Source organism: Anas acuta, chromosome 3, assembly GCF_963932015.1.
Source record: "Anas acuta chromosome 3, bAnaAcu1.1, whole genome shotgun sequence".
Lineage (NCBI taxonomy): Eukaryota > Metazoa > Chordata > Aves > Anseriformes > Anatidae > Anas > Anas acuta.
Genome location: NC_088981.1, coordinates 38363064 through 38382065, shown reverse-complemented (window position 1 = coordinate 38382065; position 19002 = coordinate 38363064). Strand labels below are relative to the sequence as shown.

The 19002-nt window shown below is 37.4% G+C and overlaps 1 protein-coding gene across 7 annotated transcripts; it reads right to left on the bottom strand.

Moving 5' to 3' along the window:
• Window positions 1-67: 67 nt before the first annotated feature.
• Window positions 68-18955, bottom strand: PREPL (prolyl endopeptidase like). Of its 7 annotated transcripts, XM_068676675.1 has the most exons (16): window positions 18816-18955; window positions 18329-18418; window positions 17919-18149; window positions 14991-15191; window positions 14425-14491; window positions 13592-13798; window positions 12244-12367; window positions 9815-10031; window positions 7936-8121; window positions 6380-6583; window positions 5465-5640; window positions 3810-4026; window positions 3453-3602; window positions 2380-2506; window positions 1903-1985; window positions 68-1131 (listed from the first exon to the last, which is right to left on the bottom strand). In XM_068676675.1, exons 3-16 carry the CDS (start codon window positions 18117-18119, stop codon window positions 1084-1086), a joined length of 2208 nt encoding a protein of 735 aa, XP_068532776.1. In that variant the 5' UTR covers window positions 18120-18149; window positions 18329-18418; window positions 18816-18955; the 3' UTR covers window positions 68-1083. The 7 variants fall into 7 exon arrangements, with proteins under 7 accessions (XP_068532776.1, XP_068532775.1, XP_068532777.1 ...); XM_068676674.1 differs by having other exon boundaries at window positions 17919-18418; XM_068676676.1 differs by lacking the exon at window positions 18329-18418 and having other exon boundaries at window positions 18816-18953.
• Between the last annotated feature and the right edge of the window lie 47 nt (window positions 18956-19002).

The following is a 19002-nucleotide window of genomic DNA, read 5'->3' as shown; positions in this document are numbered from 1 at the left end:
GGAAGTTTCCTGGGTGCTGCCCCTTACAGTTGCTGGTAGTGAAGCACTCCTTAGAATCTGGAGCCTGTGGCAGTTGACAGTTTTATTTAGTTATTTATTTTTACATCTGTAACTTTAGAATGAGCATTACACAGGGGTGGCTCTGTATTTGTTGAAACAGGAAAGAGCAAGATAGTAGTAGTATATAATGTTCTGATGGTTTACCTCTTCCTCTCTTCTCTTAGCTCTTAATAGCTCGGAATATGTACCATGCGTCTGTCTTCCCAAACAATGAGTAGCACTCTTGTGCAAGACTGCCTTGCTCAGAAATAATGAAAGCTATGCATCAAGCTGCTCCAATGGGAGCATTCTTTTTGTTCTCTCCTCTGGAGAGACTCTGGCCTTTCCTTCTGGGGTATTCATTTGTGTTGTCTTCTGGAAGGCCTTTGGCACCTCCTTTACCATGCTAGTTAAGGCCATTGCAAGATTTCAGATTTTCTCAGCTGAAAGAGTTCTACTTCTAAATCCCTGTTCTTAAGAGTCCATTTTTCCTTTGTAGTTGGTTTGGCCCCACTAAAGGATCAGCACTCTCTGGCTGCTGTGTGGCTGGGAAGGGCAATAATCATCATTGCCTACAGCTGGGGATTAGTTTTAGAAGAACTTACTGAGACTTTTTAATCAAATACAACTGTGTGGGAGAATTACTGCCTTGTGTAAAATTTGGTCTTGGAAGAGAGGTCTTAGACTAGAAATGCTGCCCATAAAAATTGTGTGTCTTTATACCTTAGGCTTTCAGCACACTGTTTTGCACTACTGCTCCACTTGTATAGTGCTGTACACTTGGCTTATAAACAGAACTGTACACGAAAGCAGGTACTTTTATACCATTTGGCAGTGAAGAAATTTAGCTCAGTTTGTATATTTATAATGCAATGTCACGCCCAACTTTGCCTTTGAATTTCTGGTCTGCTTATGCTCATAGAGCAGAGATCCATCTGGAGAAGGTGTTCACTTTCATATCAATAAAAATCTGACACCAAGTTCTTCAGGTAGTTGATGTGCTTATCAGCTATTTGCAGGATTTGATGTAATGTTGGAGGCATATCACACATCCTCAAGTTCTTTTTTCAGAAAAGCAAGCTGTCTTGCAACCTAAAGCAAGGAAAATATTTTATTATAAAATAATAAAACTCTTCATGCTATAAGGCTTCAAATTGTTGTAGAGCTATTCCAATCTTTCTTTCCTACACCGATGCTAAGCAAAACCTTGCCCTGAAACAAAATAAGGCTTTTACTCCAGAACTTCATTTGGGAATAACTGCCACAATAACTAACACTTGCTAGGATTTGTGAAAATTAACAGCAATAAAACTTGTGATAGTCTGAGACACCAGTAACAATGCAGCAGGTCTTGGCAGTCTGTTGCTTTTAGCATACATACTTGCAGAAAGTGCAAAACCTTGAAACCTAATTGTAGTAGCTTCCTTTGACTGTACAGATCATGCATTCCAAAATATAAAGACCAAACCCATCATATATTTTACTCATGAGGAATATGTAAGTAAACTAAAAAAACAAAAAAAAACAGTATGGCTAAATTAAGCTCTTAATACTGTATAGTACAAGACTTCTCATGCTGGAACAATGTTTTGCACAACTTAGAACCTTTCATTCAAAGCTCCTGGCATATTACAGTGGGATTTTAACACTATTTTGAGGTTTAAGGCATAATGAGGTTCAATAATTTTACTCTGCTGTTGATTCCTTTGTGTAAATACTCAAGAGTAGCCTTAATTCCAACATTTTTTTTCTTTTAATACTTCAAACGTACATTCAATGACTGCATGAACTACTGAGGTTGAAGTATTAATTGAGGAAAATCTCCACACTGTGTTATGGATGTGTACAATAAAGGGAACATACCTCACTTAGTGAATCCTCCCAAGATGAGTCACAATGACTGCCATTTGCCTGGATGTCTAAGATGATATTAGGGATCCAATTTCCTGGAACAATGAAGCCAGCAATCACTTGACATTGAATGAACAAGGAAAGGTAAGTGGGGGATGTGAGTTGTTTAGGGATAAAACGTTATTCTGCCTTCTGTTCTGAAATCATTTCTGTTATTCTTTAAGGGGGGAAAAAAAGGATTATTTAGGGGCTTGCTGGATGAACTATATTTATGTTAACTTAAGTATTTGAAAAATGTTTATATATTTAATGTGTATGTTCCGTCTCTCTTTGGAAAGATGTGCTTTCTCCTTCTGAGCTAAGGTGGATACTGGATTATATTGTAGATATGAATTCATTTAAGGAGGAGTCAATCTATAATGTTTAATTATATGACTGCTAATATTCTGCTTTAGTGAAGTCCATGCACCTGTAATATTCTTATCTTACCTTTCTTTTTTGTTCTGCCGGCGTGATCTAGTGCGGCCTTCCGAAGTTTCTGAACATATCGTAGAACTCCTGTTAGTGGTATTCGCTGATCATTTTCATATGCCGTTATAAAAACTGAGGGATAACACTGTTTAAAAAAAAGGTTAGATACATCACAACTGATTTTCTATTCAATTGAGTGAGCAAGTTTTTCTCCATGTATCTTACTGTACTACTTGTTATGGTTCATCTAAAATGTATCCGTTACATAATTACCTGTAGTTGAAAAAACATTTTACTTTTATCAGTAAATGGGAGAAGTATTTTGGTCTAACAAATGACTAATTAATATTAGGGGATTATCTGCCTGCAAAAGGTAATCAAACACATTGTATTTCTGCTGTTAAAGGTCTGATATGTGACTGCTTGCTGCTGATTACCACCCAACCCCGTCTCTCATCCCCCCCCCCCCCCCCAAATAATCATGGAATGGTAAGCCTTAAACAGAAGTAGTTGAGATTTACTTTTGCAAACTCTTTTTACACTTTAAGTTGTTTTTATTTAGCAAGATTTTTTATGAAGCTATGTAACACAGGTAGCACCTCCTCAAACAAAGATTTCCTCTGATATAACCATGTCAAAGCAATAGCTCATTTTCTATTTCACTGTTTGCCTCTAAAGGATATTTAATTAGTGGAAAATACCTCTTTTCTGCTTTGGCAAAGTATGGAAAATGCAGTAAAACAGCAGAAAGCCCCCAAAAATGAAGCACATATTTTACATCTTGAGGTTTGTTAGACGATAGAGTATGTGGCAGTCCTGTAACAAAACCAGCTTATGAAATCTCTTATTTAATGGAAGGCATTTGGTTAATGCCAGTAGTCTCTCTGACTCAGATTATTACTGAAATAACTTATATTTTTATTAATGGCTCATTTTAACACAAAGAAGCAGCTAAGTTTTAAAATGCTGGGGTAGAAAGCTTTGAAAAGGTAAAACATTTTTTAAATTCTAGTTATCTGTTCTCTATTATTTTACTATCAAGTGCTACATGTTTATTCCTGTAGTATTCCACACAGAATGGGTAGCTTTACCTGTGGCTTAATATTGTGGTAAGGACAGTAGCTTTTGATATATTTCATACATTTTTCATCTGCTAATGGGTTTCCCCATTCTTCTTGTTCTTCAATTGTCAGTGGGAGATGAGTTTTCATCATCGTATTTAGAACATCTATGAAAGGAGCCTTAAAAAATATTTAAAAAAAAAAAAAAAAAGTTGGCAAACAGGACACTGGACCTCAAATGCTCAAAAGTCAAGGCTTTTTCAAATGAGGAATGTGATTTAGAATGTTTCAAATTCTGAACGAGTTTTCTTAAAACAAGATGTTTTTTAGTTTGGTATTTTTGTTTAACATCATAACGAGTAAGATGTCTGCAGTACAGTACCTTACCTGTAAAACCATGGCTCTGATAAGTTCTGGATTGCTGTTGCACAGGGCTCCTGCAAGAACTCCTCCAGCACTGGCAGCTGCTAGTGCTGTGTATTTTGGCTGAGAAAATCCTAGTTCATGCAGCAGCATGATGCAAGCCTTAAGGTCATCGAGACCTTTGAGTTTGTTATGCTGACATCCATCTTTGTGCCAGCTATGGCCTAGCTCTCCTCCACCCCTGGAATTTAAAATAATTCAAGTTGGGAGTTTCTTTCAAAAAGAGTACAGAGCAAAGCTTCAGATAATAAAGGACAGCAGCAGCCACAGAATCACAAAAACATAGTTTGCCTTTCCAAATAACTTTTCTGTGTTCCTGTCTTTACCCTCCCTTACAGCTAAAATACACAACATGCAAACAAAAAAAAAATCCTTGCATGACTCGTGAAAATGTAACAGCATAAGGGTGTTCTAGGACACAAGAGTACAAGGACACAGAACTTGCAGAAAAAGCATTTTAGGAAATGTCATTGTCAAAGTAGCCTGTACCAAATAAAATAATGATATTATCTTTTTATACAGGAAATTATTAAAATGATAACTAAAACATTTTCCTTTCTTATAATGGTATCACTAGATTTATTAACAAGAGTGAAAGAATATTATTTCCTAGCTCCGTGCCAAGATGCTCAGGATTTCTTTTGGGTGGCTTAAAATTTGAGACTGTCAGTAAGTTTTTCTTTCTGTGAATTTCAAATACTACAGGAAATGGTGGTTTGCTGTTTTTTTTTTTTTGTTTCTGTTTTGTTTTTAATACAGATTTTTTTTAAACTAAATTTACTTGTGTTCCTTTACATACAACCATGAATTTAGTACTAAGCTACCTAAAGTTTCCTTATTCAGGTTTCAAGTTTAAAATCAATCAACTGATTAGTCTGCCAAAATTCTGCATTTTTGGTACTCTCTAGGATTGACTTGCACTGTAAGATACAGGGATACTTACAGGGAGGAAAAACTGCACAATACTGAATATATTTGTTTGCTGAATTAGTTTTGGAACTATTATTTATAACGTGCTCATTCTCCCCTTTCCTTCCCCTCCTTAAAGTGATATTTTTATTACCTTTCTTTACCTAATGAATTATCTCAATGAAAATGTGAAGTCTGTTGTATATAGTGGTTTTATAAAACTAATTTGTTTGTAGTTAAACTAAAAACAGAAGATTTACTCAACAGAAGAACAGAGGCAGCTTAAATGTTTAGTTGTTGCTGTAGAAAGGCAAATGGTTTTCAGAAGGCATACACTGAATATTAGTACACAATGCCCACAGAAGAAGAGGGCAGTAACATATACTGCAATTTGAACGTGTTATCAAATGTTTTTGAGTGAAGATGAGATGAAAAGTAATGAAATTTCAAAAAGATTAAAACTTATACACAATCATACTGTTGATTTAAATAACCTGAATACAGTATGTAGTTGTAAAAGTATATTTTCTTCCCAGAGCATTTTTTTTTAAAGGGCTTTTAAAAATTCTAAAGAGATGGAGGTGACAAGCATGAAGATTTAAGATATAGCTAAGCAGAGAAAAAACTTCTCTACCTCTTCAGTTGCACATCAAGAAATATCTGTATTTCCCACAAACGAAAATCTTATTTCTATGTAATATTTGACTTACCTAACATGGCAATATGCTAATATCCAACCCTCTTCAATTAACAACAGCTTCTCTTCTTTAAAGCTCATGTTCAAATCCATGCCATAAGCTCCGTATACATGAACTAGAAGTGGTTTCCTGTGTAGCTCTTTAGAATTCGTATTATGAAAAACTGTAATTGGCACCAAAGTTTCATCCTGGAAATGAAGGAGTATTTTACAATAAAGGACATTTCAGAAATCTCAATGACACATGGCAATGAAAACTTCAATTATTTATTTTAAAATGTGTTTTTTTTGATTACAGTAATTTTTTTCACTTAGATTGTACAAAGCACTCTTGAAAAATAAAGCAAGAGACTGAACCTCTGCTGTGTAGGCTTATGGATGCAGAATATAAAATTCATTTAAGTGCAACACCTGAGGAGTTTTTAAACTACCAAAGCACCCAAGTCTTCCTTCCCTCTTTAACACTAAGAATATCTATGATTAACTAAATAGTTTACCACTTACTGCAGCACAAACTCTTTATTAACATTACCAATTTTTTAAACGCAGGCTGTTAAAACTCTCTCGATCTATACTGTGTAGATGGTTGTGGGGTGTCCTTTTCAACTGCTGGCATACTTTTCTCATTTATCATAGAGAACGTGATTTCATACATCAGCTAGGGAGTCTAAGTTACGCTGTACTAAGATTCTTGACTCATCGTGTGCAGTTATCTGCTCTAGCATGCCCAGATCAATGAAAAAATCTTATCACGACTCTTTCTTGTTCTTCTCTACAGTACTGAAGAAAACACCCACTGGTAAGTAAGTATAGCACCAAATGCTCTTTTACATTTTTAATCTCTATTCCCTGCCAAATGCATTTTCTATAAAAGGGTGGGGAGGAAGGGAAGAATAAAGGGAATGGGAAAAGGACTGGAAAATCTTACCTTGCTTTTAGCTAGTAAACGTGTAGTGTGACAGTTGGTAATAATTGGTACCTCTTGCACAGCTTGTTCAATGAGATTATTTTCTTTAAATGAATATGCAAAACGCTTAGGGGGGTGTACTGGGGAGGTGAGCTGAAAATAGCAAGTGCTGGTGGTATGTTCAGGATGGGATTCCAATTCAAATGCACAGGCCCACGCAGGCAGCTGAGAAAACACAGCATTTCAAGTAAGACCCTTACGCTTCTTCTATAAATTCTGCTTAGTGTGTCCTTCAGAGGAAAAGATTTTGAATAGCAAGCTAATTATCTTCAGTTTCTACATTATTTCTTTTAAATTCAGTAATATAACAGTCGTAAAGTGAGAGACTTTGGTAAACTCTTCACCTAAGGCCATTGAATGAAGTTTGTTAATGAAATAGAAAAATAAATCCAAATTAAAATCCAGTTTGAAATGAACATTAGTGCAGATTTTTTAAAATTAAAACATTCTTTGAAACAGTTCCACATGGTTTTTAATTTTTATATCCTCTTTCCCCTCTGATTTCCAGTCGTACTTCACCATGTTACACAGCCAAGTCCATGTCAGTTGTTAGGCTTTTGCTGTGAGTTAGCTCAGTAATGCTAAGCCACTGAAAACCCCTGCCTCTTAACTTTGTTCTTAGTGCCAGCCATTGTGAAGAACAAAACCTTTTCCTGGCACATTTACCCTCAGACACTTACTGCTATTGTATTTAAGATTTTTAACTCCACTAAGAATAAAAGAAATCAAGATTCATTCTTTGAGAGCAGCGGGGACATAGTCAAACCCTCTGCCAGGCCACTGCTTACTTGAGTTAGCGTGCTAGAGACTTCTGAAATGGCAGCTAAAGTCAAAGTTCTCCAGAGTAACTGCAGACCCTCTGTGAATAAATAAATTAACTAAGACCATTTTCAAAAATGAAAGGTTTCAGAGACTGTAAAGTACACTCTGTTGAAAACCTTTTCTCTGTAGCAGTTTTATAGAACCCAGTACTGGTAGCTTGTTGCAATAAACTTGCAAGTTCTTCAGACAGTATTTCTCAGGCAAACAAATCAATCAAGTATTTCAGCTAAGTGGTCTCCAGAAACCATGGTTTTTAATTAAGTCACCATATTTGTATTCCACAAGTATTTAGCAACAACTAGAGACAGGAAGAAATATTCCCCATGAATTGTACTGCAATACCCAGGTTTCCCATTTATTATTCCAGCAACCGTATTTGTCTTCTGAATGTTCTGCTCTTTCTTCTCAGGGAGGGCCAGGCTTACTTCCTTGCATGGGCTGATGACTGTAACCACAAATAAGCCCAGTAAAAGTTATCTTTTGCTTTATAATCTTATATGATTTTTTTTTTTTGATTTATGATCTTATATTTAAAAGAATTAAATTGATCCTGTGAGATGTGTTCCGGGTGGCCCTGGACTAGATGAACTAGTGGTTGGACTAGATGATCTGCAGAGGTCCCTTCCAACCTCAGCCATTCTGTGATCAAGTACTGCTGGAAAAAGACCAAGTTGCCCGAGGAAGCTAAAACTTACCTTTATTGATTGAACTGAATGTGAAACAAAAGAAATCACATTTAAGTAGAGGTGACCGGCATTCTGCAGGAACAAAATACAGTGATCACTGAACATTTCCAAGTCTACTAGCTTAGTTTTCTCTTCCAGTGCATAAACTAGCTGCCAGTTCTCCATGCCACTGGAACTTACTGGTGCCTTCATCAACTGTAAACACAAAATACAACCTTGTATTACTAAGATATAGTAAGAGTTATGAGGCTACAGACATACAGCTGATCTTGTGCAACATTTTAATTACAAAAGATTGTGTGTTTTTTTTCTTCCTGACTAAAACTGGAGGGTTTTAAATTTGCTTTACTTGGGCAGAATAGAAAAACAAGTCAGTAACTGCATACATATTGATAGCAAGAGAGATCTGTGTGACAGATGGCAATTATTTTTTACAACTCCATTTGCAATTGAACTATGTTGCTTTAAGACACTCTGAGTATGCTGGAAGGGAGAGGGCAGGGTAGGGGTTTTCCATGAAGGCTGCTTCTGCTGCCTATTCATCCAAGCAGGTAGTCTCTCTGTTTAAATCTCATTTTTTCAGCTCCTTCTGCCATGGTTCTCTCCCTTCCTCTGCTTATCATACCTGATGTCTCTCCAGCCTCCCCTTCCAAAGTTTGCTGAAAGTGAGCTTGGGAGCAAGGAGTGGCTCTGCACAGACACAGCAGGCAGGGCAGAAGTTGTTTTTTTGCTTCTGTTCAGTCTGATCTTTAAATACAGGGGGAAAAAAAAAAACTCAGAATAACTGCAGATAATTATTCTTAGTTATGCCTACTGAAACCTACCCCTTTCAAGTTTAAAATGGCTTTTAATTGTCCTTGGGGAGGTCACCTGAAAGCTCCAGTCCACCTTTCTTTCACAAAGCAATAGGTTTATACTATGGAGGTGACAAGGCTAAATCCAGTCTGCTCTAAGACTGCCTTTTCCACTCCTTCTTATGAGTTTCCACTGCTTGCTTTGTACCAGCACAACTACTACTTATTAAACCCAAGTGATGAACTTGTTCAACTAGCTGATCCAGCATAAACCAACCTTATTAAACAAGGAAAAAAAAAAAACAAAACACCTGTACTGGCTCAGCCTCCAGTCACATGGGTGTTAAAGGTTTTGTAAAGAAGACAGGATCATAGCAAGCTGTTTTCCTTAGTAAAGGGTTTTGCTTCAAAAGGAAATACTTTAAAAAAAGTAACACCACTGAAGTGTGTATATATGTATATACTTGATATACTTTTATATACTACAATGTACGGACTTGATTTGGTACACAAAAATGGGCAAGTTGGATGGTGTTGATGGAAGGTTCGCTGTCTGGCAGTCAGCACTTCCCAGCAGTGCACTACGTACAGGAGGATACAAGATGCTGCCACCTGAGCAGCAAGGCATTTCCTCTCAGTAAGTTGTATAGTCTTAGCTACCAAGGGAAAGTTGCCACTTGAAACGTTTTAATGTGATGAGGAAAACTGATATGGGTAGAAGTAAATTTATGGAACAATTTCTATCTAAATACATTTGCAAAAGGAAGCTCAAATCTTGTAAGGGCTTTCAGTGTGTCCAGTAGCACTGCAAATCATTTGGTTATTGAGATAAACTTAAATTTTAAGAGGGCAAATAACTGGTAAAGAATGCTCATTTCTTGACATTTCCAAAGAAATTAAAAGTGAAATCAGCATGCTACAGGCAAGACTCAGATAGTACTGTAGTTTTTGAATCCATGCAGCAATCTTTGTAATTCTCTTGAATTATTTCAGTAAGCTGTAAAGCACAGCGTTAAAACCCAGCCTTACTATTTCTATCATCTGCAACGGGCATCTGAATTAATCTTACGACTCTTACTATCCGTTAAGATTACCTTATATTCTGCAGGCTCTCCGTATGTAGTGAGAATATACAACTCATCATTTCTGTGCTCAATGTGGTAAATGACACCTTTTGTTCGTGCTTGTACAAGAACAGGTGACTTAAAAGGATGTCTACAGTCAACCAGCCAAACTTCTGAGGTTGTCTTGCTGTTGCTGTTGATAGTGAGAAAACGCCTATCTTTTGTGCAGTATATGTCCACAAAAAATCTGTAAGCAATAATAATAATAATAATAATAATAATAAAGGTCAAACCTGATTAATAATCAAAAACCATATCAGTTAATCCAGAATCATGGGCTTCCTGCTACAAGGTAAGAAACGGCATGCGTATAAATAGGCTGGAAAAAATCCAGACCACTTGATTCCGAACCCACTTCTGCTGCATTTATTTCAGCACTCAAAACCCAACAACTTTGTATGTGGAACCTGAAGTCTTCAGGGAAAGCAGTTCAGTTATTCCCCAAATTAATCCAGGTTTTTGCATCAGTCAGATGGATTGGAAGGTCACAGATGTATATGCTTTAAAGTTCATGCAGAACCTAGATATTTCTATTGAGCTAGTGACCTTATTTCAGAAAAGAAAGTTCTAAAGAATAACTTAAATTAAAATTGATACAGGACATCATGTGGGAACAGCAAAGTAAAAAAAAAGCAATACTGTCTGTATAAGACAAGATGGACAGTGTTGAAGTGATAAAGCTGGAAACTAGGAACTGTTTAGCAACTCTACTGGTTTTAAATGCTTCTAAAATGTAGAAACAGGAAATAATGGTAACCAGTGGCTGGATATTGAACAAGTTCAGGCTGCAAGTCAGACTCAAATTTCTAAATAAGTCATACACATTAATTGAAATGTCACAGCTTGGGACCTAAGAGCTTCTTTGTCATTTTTAATCTTTAAGATGGTATGTTTCTACACAAAGTACCTCCAACACACAGCTTCGGGAGATTTCATGAAGAAACTGTAGGGCTGTGGACTGTACTTTGCATTATACAAATCAGATGCAAGACTGCAATAATGATCCTTCTAGACTTCAAAATATTTGAATGGTGAAAGAAAAGAAGCTTTGGATAGTATTTTCAGTGTCTTTAATTATTTGCAGGTGGAGAAATTCCAATTTTATTTTGGTACAATTGTTTTGTCTAATTGCACCCTCTTGATGTTTTTAAGAGGACAGAGACAGCAGGGGTTCTCAAGTCTGCAAGGAATCAGCCTCCTAGCTCTCTAGTCCACACAAATTTTGGCAAGTGTGGCACTGCATTCAGTAGAAATTCTAACAGTCCGGCTCTGCTGACCTTAACTCTAAGAGAATCAATCTGAAATGCAGGTTACAGTTCTCCCCAAGGTCTCTGGCCTTCATATCACATATGAAACATATATCTAGCCTTTTTTTTTTTTTTTTTTTAAAGGAAGTCAAGTTAATGTCAGCTTGTACAAAAAATATCTGATTGTAAGTAAAAGAGTTGGTGATACGTAGAACAGAACTGCTTAGTGGCAGTGCACAAGACCGTCTTGCCCTTCTCCACAAACAAGTGCGTTCAGTCATGAGCTGTACTAGCACATGAACCTTTAGAGTAAGTTTCTAGTAGATTTACTGTAATGACTACGACCTTCAAAATTATGCCAGCAGTTTCCCTGTGGGGAGATGTCAAGCCAGTGCAACTTTATTTTAAAATAATATGCAACAACTACAGCTGGAATAAAAGATCTGATTTACTCCATCTCAATTGCAGATTTTTTTTTCCAGATGAATGTATAGTTGGAATTTCTTTACTGAATATGTTACTTGAATTAAGAATACTTACAAACATTTATAGTATGCTGTACAAATCTGTCATTTTAATGCTACTTGGCCGAAAAACTAGTTATGCACTCAATTCAGCAAGAGCCCTCTTGTCTTCCTAAGCCACTGCTTAAAGAAAGGTTATTGAGAGGGTATTCAGTCAACAATAGTTCTCTCTCTGGGCACGCTGCAATGATTTTGCTCATCCATTACCCAGAGCAAGGATTAGCCTGAACTTCTATGTTTTTTAAAAGATGTATCAGACATCAATAGCAGAGAAAACAAAATGAAACCCCCAGTCTGATTTATCGTGTATGAAACTGTCACACATTCATTAAAGGACACCCTGACCCAAGACTGACCTTGACATTTATAATCTTAGCTGAACTCGTGAGGTAACAGAGAAAAGTTAAATCGCTGCTGATCACATATCAAGAGGAGACAAAAGTACATTCTCAGACTGTATTCGGCAATACCGAACAAAACTTATATGGCATAGCAGAACAGAACTTAAACATGTCTTCTACCATTTGAAGTGTGGTATAGAAGAACTTGTTTTCCAAACCAGTTGTATTTTACTTATTAAATACCATAGAATATGCAAAGGACTTATTTTATTTTAGACGGGTATTACCTTGCATCTTGCTCTGTATAAACCAGCTCAGTATGTTTCTGTTTAGTGAAAGTGGTCATAAACACATCTTGGCATTTAAGGTTCTTCTGACTTGTGTAATACAAAACATCATTTGAAACCCATTCTGGAAAAAAGACAAATGCATGTCAAACTGGGAACAGTACGTGCTATTGCTGAGAGAAAATAGAGCTCCATGAACATTCTGAAAAAGGTGGCTTGCAACTGATGTGGAACTGAAGACAACACTTCTACGTTCCAGAGGCTGGGGTATGCCACAAAAAGATTTTTCCATGTTTTCTTTGAATGCTACGTATCTCATAACATGTGAAGGGAAGAAAAAAAAAACAGGGCCCAGGGAGAGGAAGCTCTTGATGCTGTCAGGGTCCTGGAGGTAACAGGAAAATAGGAGATATGTGGATGTTTAAAGCTGCGCAGGGCAGCAGAGATTTAAGTAGTCAGCCAGACAATAGAGGATATAAGCTCTGCACCGCTGCATGTGGCTGTAGGGAAAGCATTTAGAGGAAAACAATGATGCATATGTCCCATGGGTACTCCTGAGATAAAAATACTCCAGTTTTCTGTGCTTGCATATGTGGTAATTACCTAGAATGGTAAATTCTTGCCCTGGCCAGGCAAACTCCTTCCTGCACTACATATCCTTGATGACATCTACCAAACTCCAAAATACAAGCTGTGGAACGTTGTATAATCTGTTGCGCTCTTTTTGCTATATTCTTTAATATGCTATTTAAAAAAAAAAAAGATTTCTCTTTCATTCAGGTTTACTTCTGCATGTTTTCAAGAGCAATGTAAAACTCCCTCACCTATGCTGAAAGAGTTGACTGAAGCCCTAACTGAATTCATTGGGCTCTGAATGGTGACCCACATCCTAGAGTCTGCCTGAAATTCCAGCCAACACTTTGTAGTACTTGCATACTTTTAAGCTAAGTGCTTACAGCTATCAGTGATTTCAGTTCAATACCTACATTTCTCAAAAAGATCCTTATATTGCAAACAGTTATGTCAGTAAATTTTTAAGGAAGCATACTGAATTCAATAAAAAGAATGATGTGCAAAGTAAGTGTTCAAACATGTATAAATGCTTGCTTTTATAAAGAAGGAAAACTTGCATCATGAAAGGAGTCACTCACTCATATCAAATAACTTGTAATTTTGCAGTGTGGAGGAACACATCTCTCAAATGAGAAATAGTTCAACAGCTGTAAGGATTAAATCTAAAAATGTTACTTCCTTAGTTTTTATAAAGCACTACTCCTATAATATGTAGACTAAGAAAAATGCTTTGAAAGTTGGTGTGATCTACAGGATATTTATAAATACAGCTTACCAAAACTAAATACATTTGGAATGACTTTTTCCACAACAGGAAAACCACCAAGTTTCATAACAACACAGGTTGCTTCTTCAGAATTTTCACTTTTTAAGCTGGTAGCCATGTATCTCTGGTCTGGTGAAATTCTGATCCGTTGAATAAAGGCATCATCAAAGCCAAGATCTTCAGCACTGAATAAAATACGAACATTTCCTTCATCTACTACATGAAAAAATAAAAATAGTAAAATCCTTTAATTAAGGCATGTCAAAATGAACAGTATTTGTTAATGCCTATGTTTAATAAGTCTGCTTACAGTATTCACAAGCATACTACTGGAACCAGGTATTTGTTTTGTGAGACACCTGCAAATGCAGTTTGTAAAAATGAACAAAATAAGTACTGCCCTCCTCCCCTTCCCCAAAGTGTTGTTGGTATAACAAATATTTGAAAAGTATAGATACTGCCATCTAGAAAATGTATTAAATTTTAAAGTTCAGATACCTAAAGTATGTGGTTTTACTAAAAATAATCAGTTTTTTTTTTTTTCATCCTCTCTGAAATAAAATAGGCCTTTTTTAAAACTTTAAATTAGGACTCTGAGAAGAAGTGTTTTTTCTCTTTCCTTTATAGAAACTTGCCTCAGTTTCAGTATATGTTATTTCCTTACTCTTTTAATCTCACCTTTTCAGAATCAGGATTTTAGAATTGTTCATCAGTTGTTAAAGAATGTTATAATTTATTATTTTTTTAAAGAGCAATTAAGCTTTAATATAAGAGAAGTACACTGATGATACATGCACAATTATTTTAACAGTTATACCATGCTAGGAAGAGAAATCCCTTACCATCATCTGTTTTTGAAAGAAATATGCATCCATTCTCCTCAAAGTACACACTCTCTCCAACCTTAATCTGTTCAATGCAAAACAAACTTGTTTCAAGTCCAACAGCCAGAATATGTCCTTAGAAAACCTATATTCAGTGTTCTGTACAGCACAGTTGTATGTAAATCAAAGAAAATAGCACATAACAGAAAGAGGGGAAAGAAGGAATTACATGCATCAGAAAGGTTATTTCAAAGTTAGCGTGTACTTAAGCAACCTAAATGTGCTCTAAATTTAATCAATGGCTGAGATGACCTGTACCTGCTCTTCTAATTTATAATGTCTTATATTCTTTATCAAATATCAGGTTGTTGTTGAACCTTTTTTTGTCTTTGGCTATGGTGAAATTAAGGTCAAATACTCTATCGTAAAGTGACAGGCTGTTCTAAACACATGCTTTTACTATCCATAACTATTCAATAGTTGAAATTACCACCATAACCAGTGAAATAGCATTTTATAACATGAATGACTTCACTGCCATTTGTACGCAACGATGGAAAATGTGTGTATTTTTTGCCACTTACCCGTGGACTTTCCGAACTGAACGTATACTTCTTGTGCAATTCTTCTATTTTTTTCTTAATTCTTTTTGCCATAGCTTTGTATCTTCCTGAAATTTCATTCCAGTTTTTCTGCTCTGATTTCAGAAGATCCTTGTACAAAAGCTCTGGTGTTGTTATAGATGCTATTTTTTTTCTTTTGCAAGGGATTTCTGTCCCTTCCTGCTAAATAAGGAAAGAAAACAAAGGCTATAAGCCAGCAATCTGTACTCCAATATGAATACACTGAGGCAATAATCATCTTTTCTGAGCTACAGACCCACAAACCAACTTTGCATTATTACAATAGTACAAGCCATTAAAAAGAACAACCACAGTTGGAAGGATTCCTTCAATTCTTCCTGGTATTTTAGGGATGCATTCTAAATGAACTCTACTTAACACATTTACTGAGGTCTCCTTTTCAAATTTAGGGTACTTTAATGTATGTTCTTAACTGATTATATGTAAGTATGTTTGGTTTTGTTCTAAAACTAGTTTTCAGTTATCTTTATTGAATTCTATTATTTTTTTCTTCTTCAGGAGTGTTTTTTTTTTCATCTTTTTCCTTTCGTAATGTATTATTTCTTATTTCCTTTTCTACATAGCAATGCCCCTACGCTGCCTATCCCTGTAGCTAGGAGTCCTAGCAGCTCATTCTGATTCTTTCTTCACCTCCTCTAAAGGGGTAGTCTAAATGTCCATAAGGAGCAGAGCAAAGTGAAGCAGTGAACTGATAAGGGTTCTGCAACAGTTTTTATGAGGAATAAGTTCATGGATCTGGTTTTGCACAATCCATGAGCTACTATACTCTGCTACTTCATTGCCAACAAAGTTGTGTCCTTTGTAAAAACATGAAAAATGTGTTAAAATTGCTAGAACAATGCTTTTTGCTTACTGTAAAATGTCATTTGGTCAAACTATGTTTAATACGTATTACAGTATGCTCAGGTCACGTGAAGGAGCATTTTATAACTTTCTATATAATATGTTTCTAAACTCATAAAGCTGTATACACTTATAACCCATCCTTACTTTGCAGCAAGAACTGTTGGCTTGTTTCTGGTTTGTCCTCACAAATGGTTGAGATCTGAAATGTGAACATTAGCAGCAGTTCCTTCTCCTTTCACAGGCTATGTCTGCTTCAACTACTAAGCTGCCTATAGACATAAACTGCATCATTCACGAGAGCATGAGTGTTCACTACCAATTCAGACCAGGAGCTCCCCGGGCCCAGCATATCAAATCAGAAGCACATGTCAAACAAACCATGACAGCTCTTAAAAAAGAGCTCTTAAAAAAGCTCTGTAATTAGTTAAGGTAAAGGGATTGCAGGATATGTCAATTGTACCACCCTCTCCCTGTGAGTAAAAAAAAATATATATATATATTTTGAGAAAGGCAATCCCCCAAGAAACACCATTTCCCAAAACAGATGCAAAACAGATGCAAACAAACTCCCACAGTGGGCACAAACACAAACTTAGGGAAGAGTGTGAATGGGTCAAGCACAGATGATGTTCTCCAACAAGTATTCCTTCAGCCTTCAACTGTGTTAGCTCAGGAATCTCCTGAGCTGAATGAGGTTTCTAGATATTTAAAAATACTCTTAATAGTCTCTTTCAAGTATATATATAATGTCCCCTTTGACATAAGTAAAGTTAGCCTCCACAACTCCTTTTGGCAAGTTACCCAGGTGTCTTTTATGAATCTTGCGATGATTCCCTCTCCCTTTGTTTTGAACAATTCCCGTTATATTTATGTGGAAATATATAGAACTGGTGGCAACAGTATAGGCATATATCAGCGGAATTACAATACACCTGGAGAAACATGTGGAGGAGCATCTAGAGAGATTTTTGAGGTTAGCAGGGGATCTCAGTGACAAACTGTTTCCACAGTTGCCCCAAAGCAAACAGTGAAGGCCACCTGTTTGTCTCCTGGAAAGTGTTGCAGGGCAGCATTTGAAACCATGTTAGTCAACTGCCATTGAATGAACAAAACAACAGCTTCTCATCCATCAAGACTTCAAGTACCTTCCTTGAAACATTAGTATATGCTGATGACACAGACATAGCAACATGTTACATTATGGTTAAAAATAAGAGGATTACAACAAATACTTCAAACATGACCTTTGGGTCAACTTTGAAGAAACACTGTTAACTTGAAACAATTTTTGAACAACTACACATCCATCTGAAAGTATGTCTAAGATAAAATAAACCAATGCAACAGTCTTTTAAAATGGCATTTATGTGTTACGCATGTAAATCAGTTTACAGGTGGGCATGCTGCAGTAAACTTATTTTTCTAATGCTGTTAGAAAATCCTTAATTAGAAACACAGGAGCAGAAGATCTGAAATTATTTCAGCCCATTTTCTGACTGTGTGATACATTACCAGTGATATACACAATAGTTATTTAGAGAAACAAAACCAAGTGCTTTTTAAAGTACAGTTTTTCAAATGTGTACATGATTGTGAGAAGTCATTATATTTCAATATTGTAATATGGTATAAAATGTGATTTACTGATCAGGATATAAAAGGCCACGTTTTTCTGAGCCACCTCATGGTTAGGCCTAGTGTCACCAGTTTGGACACTTTTGATACTAGCTGATCTTTCCCTCCTGCCACTTTAACTGAATCTTTCTTGAAGATCCTTTCATTATTATTTTACAAATTGCTACAGCAGGAAAATCAACCCAAATGTAGCTTGACATCAAAGCAGTACAGGAAGCTGAGCAGAAGTATGTGTCTTTCAACATAAGTGAAACCCTAGTATTTATTCTTCTGCTTCAAACCCTTTAGGAAGAACATATTTCCTTGACTTTTGAAAACTATGGCTGGCTTCCTTAACAGATGCATCAAGATGGCTGTTGACATTAAGGTTGCACGTAAACTTCATACCTTGCAGGAAAAGAATCTCCATGGCAGGATGCTTCCAGGTGGCACAGTGCTGTTGCATGTGCTTCCTGACCAGTCCAGGATGTGGCATTTTTTTGGTTTTAATTTACTATAGAGATGTATTTTTTGAAGATGGTTGTCCTTAGAGCAGTATTTGACACTGTAGCTCAGCCCTCGGATGAAAGATTTTGCAGTCCAACACATGATGTCCAAATCTTTTTCTTGGCAGTCACCCTGAAATTTACAGAAATCCCAAACTCCTGATCACTTGCACTATGTGAAACATACATGATATAAACAGAAGGTAAAACTTCATCTTTCAAAGACTGCTTCATGAGGCAAATCAGACTGGAAGCGTAAAAGTGAAGCTGTTTCTTAACAGCTGATACACGCAGCTCAGCTTGTACATTCACCTGCCACGCTGCTCCATTGAGTGGGTCCAGGCAGCTGGAAGTTTAGCTGTAGTAGGGAAAGGCAGATGCAACTGCACAGCTGCTTAAATGCTGAGGAAGAAGAAATGCACAAGTTTTCGGCAAGTTGGCTCTTGTCTACTTTAGAAGCACCACGTAACACCAGAACCACTTTATCTCAGGCGGGCGCCTTACGAAAACCAACCCAGTCGCCAGGAACACGGGACATATCCCACCTATTTCACAGCCCTCACCCCTTTTACCCCCCCGGCCGGGCCCCGACCCTCCCAGCCCCTCACGACGGCGGCGGCCGGGCCGTGCCCCCCGCAGCAGCCCCTGTCCCGGCGGGGCCGAGCTGCCCCGGGCTAAGATGGCTCCGGCTCCCTCACGGCGCTGCCCGGAGCCAAGATGGCGGCCGGGCGCGCTTCAGCCAGCCGCTGATGGCAGCCTGGGAGCGCTCGCATCGCTCGCGTTTCACTCGGGGTTTTACCCTCAGGGCGCTGAGGCTGCGGGAGAGCCGTGTTGAGGTGTGTTAGGAGCCGCAGCGCTCCCGAGGAGCCGGGCGTAGCGCAGGAGAAGCGCCGCGCCCCTCGCGATCCCGCAGCGCTGCCCTAGGGAGACACAGGCAGCGGGCACACGCTGCTGCCCTCAACAAAGATGGCCCCCCGCGTCTTCTC

Excerpts from the sequence above, each read along its gene's own strand:
- PREPL (XM_068676674.1), bottom strand. The coding sequence starts at position 18,119 with ATGTGTTGGACTGCAAAATCTTTCATCCGAGGGCTGAGCTACAGTGTC. Across the intron at positions 13,799-14,424 it reads TCTTTCAAAAACAGATGATG|TAGATGAAGGAAATGTTCGT; the intron begins GTAAGGGATTTC and ends TTTTTCATGTAG. Across the intron at positions 3,603-3,809 it reads TCAGAGCCATGGTTTTACAG|GCTCCTTTCATAGATGTTCT; the intron begins GTAAGGTACTGT and ends ATATTTTTTAAG.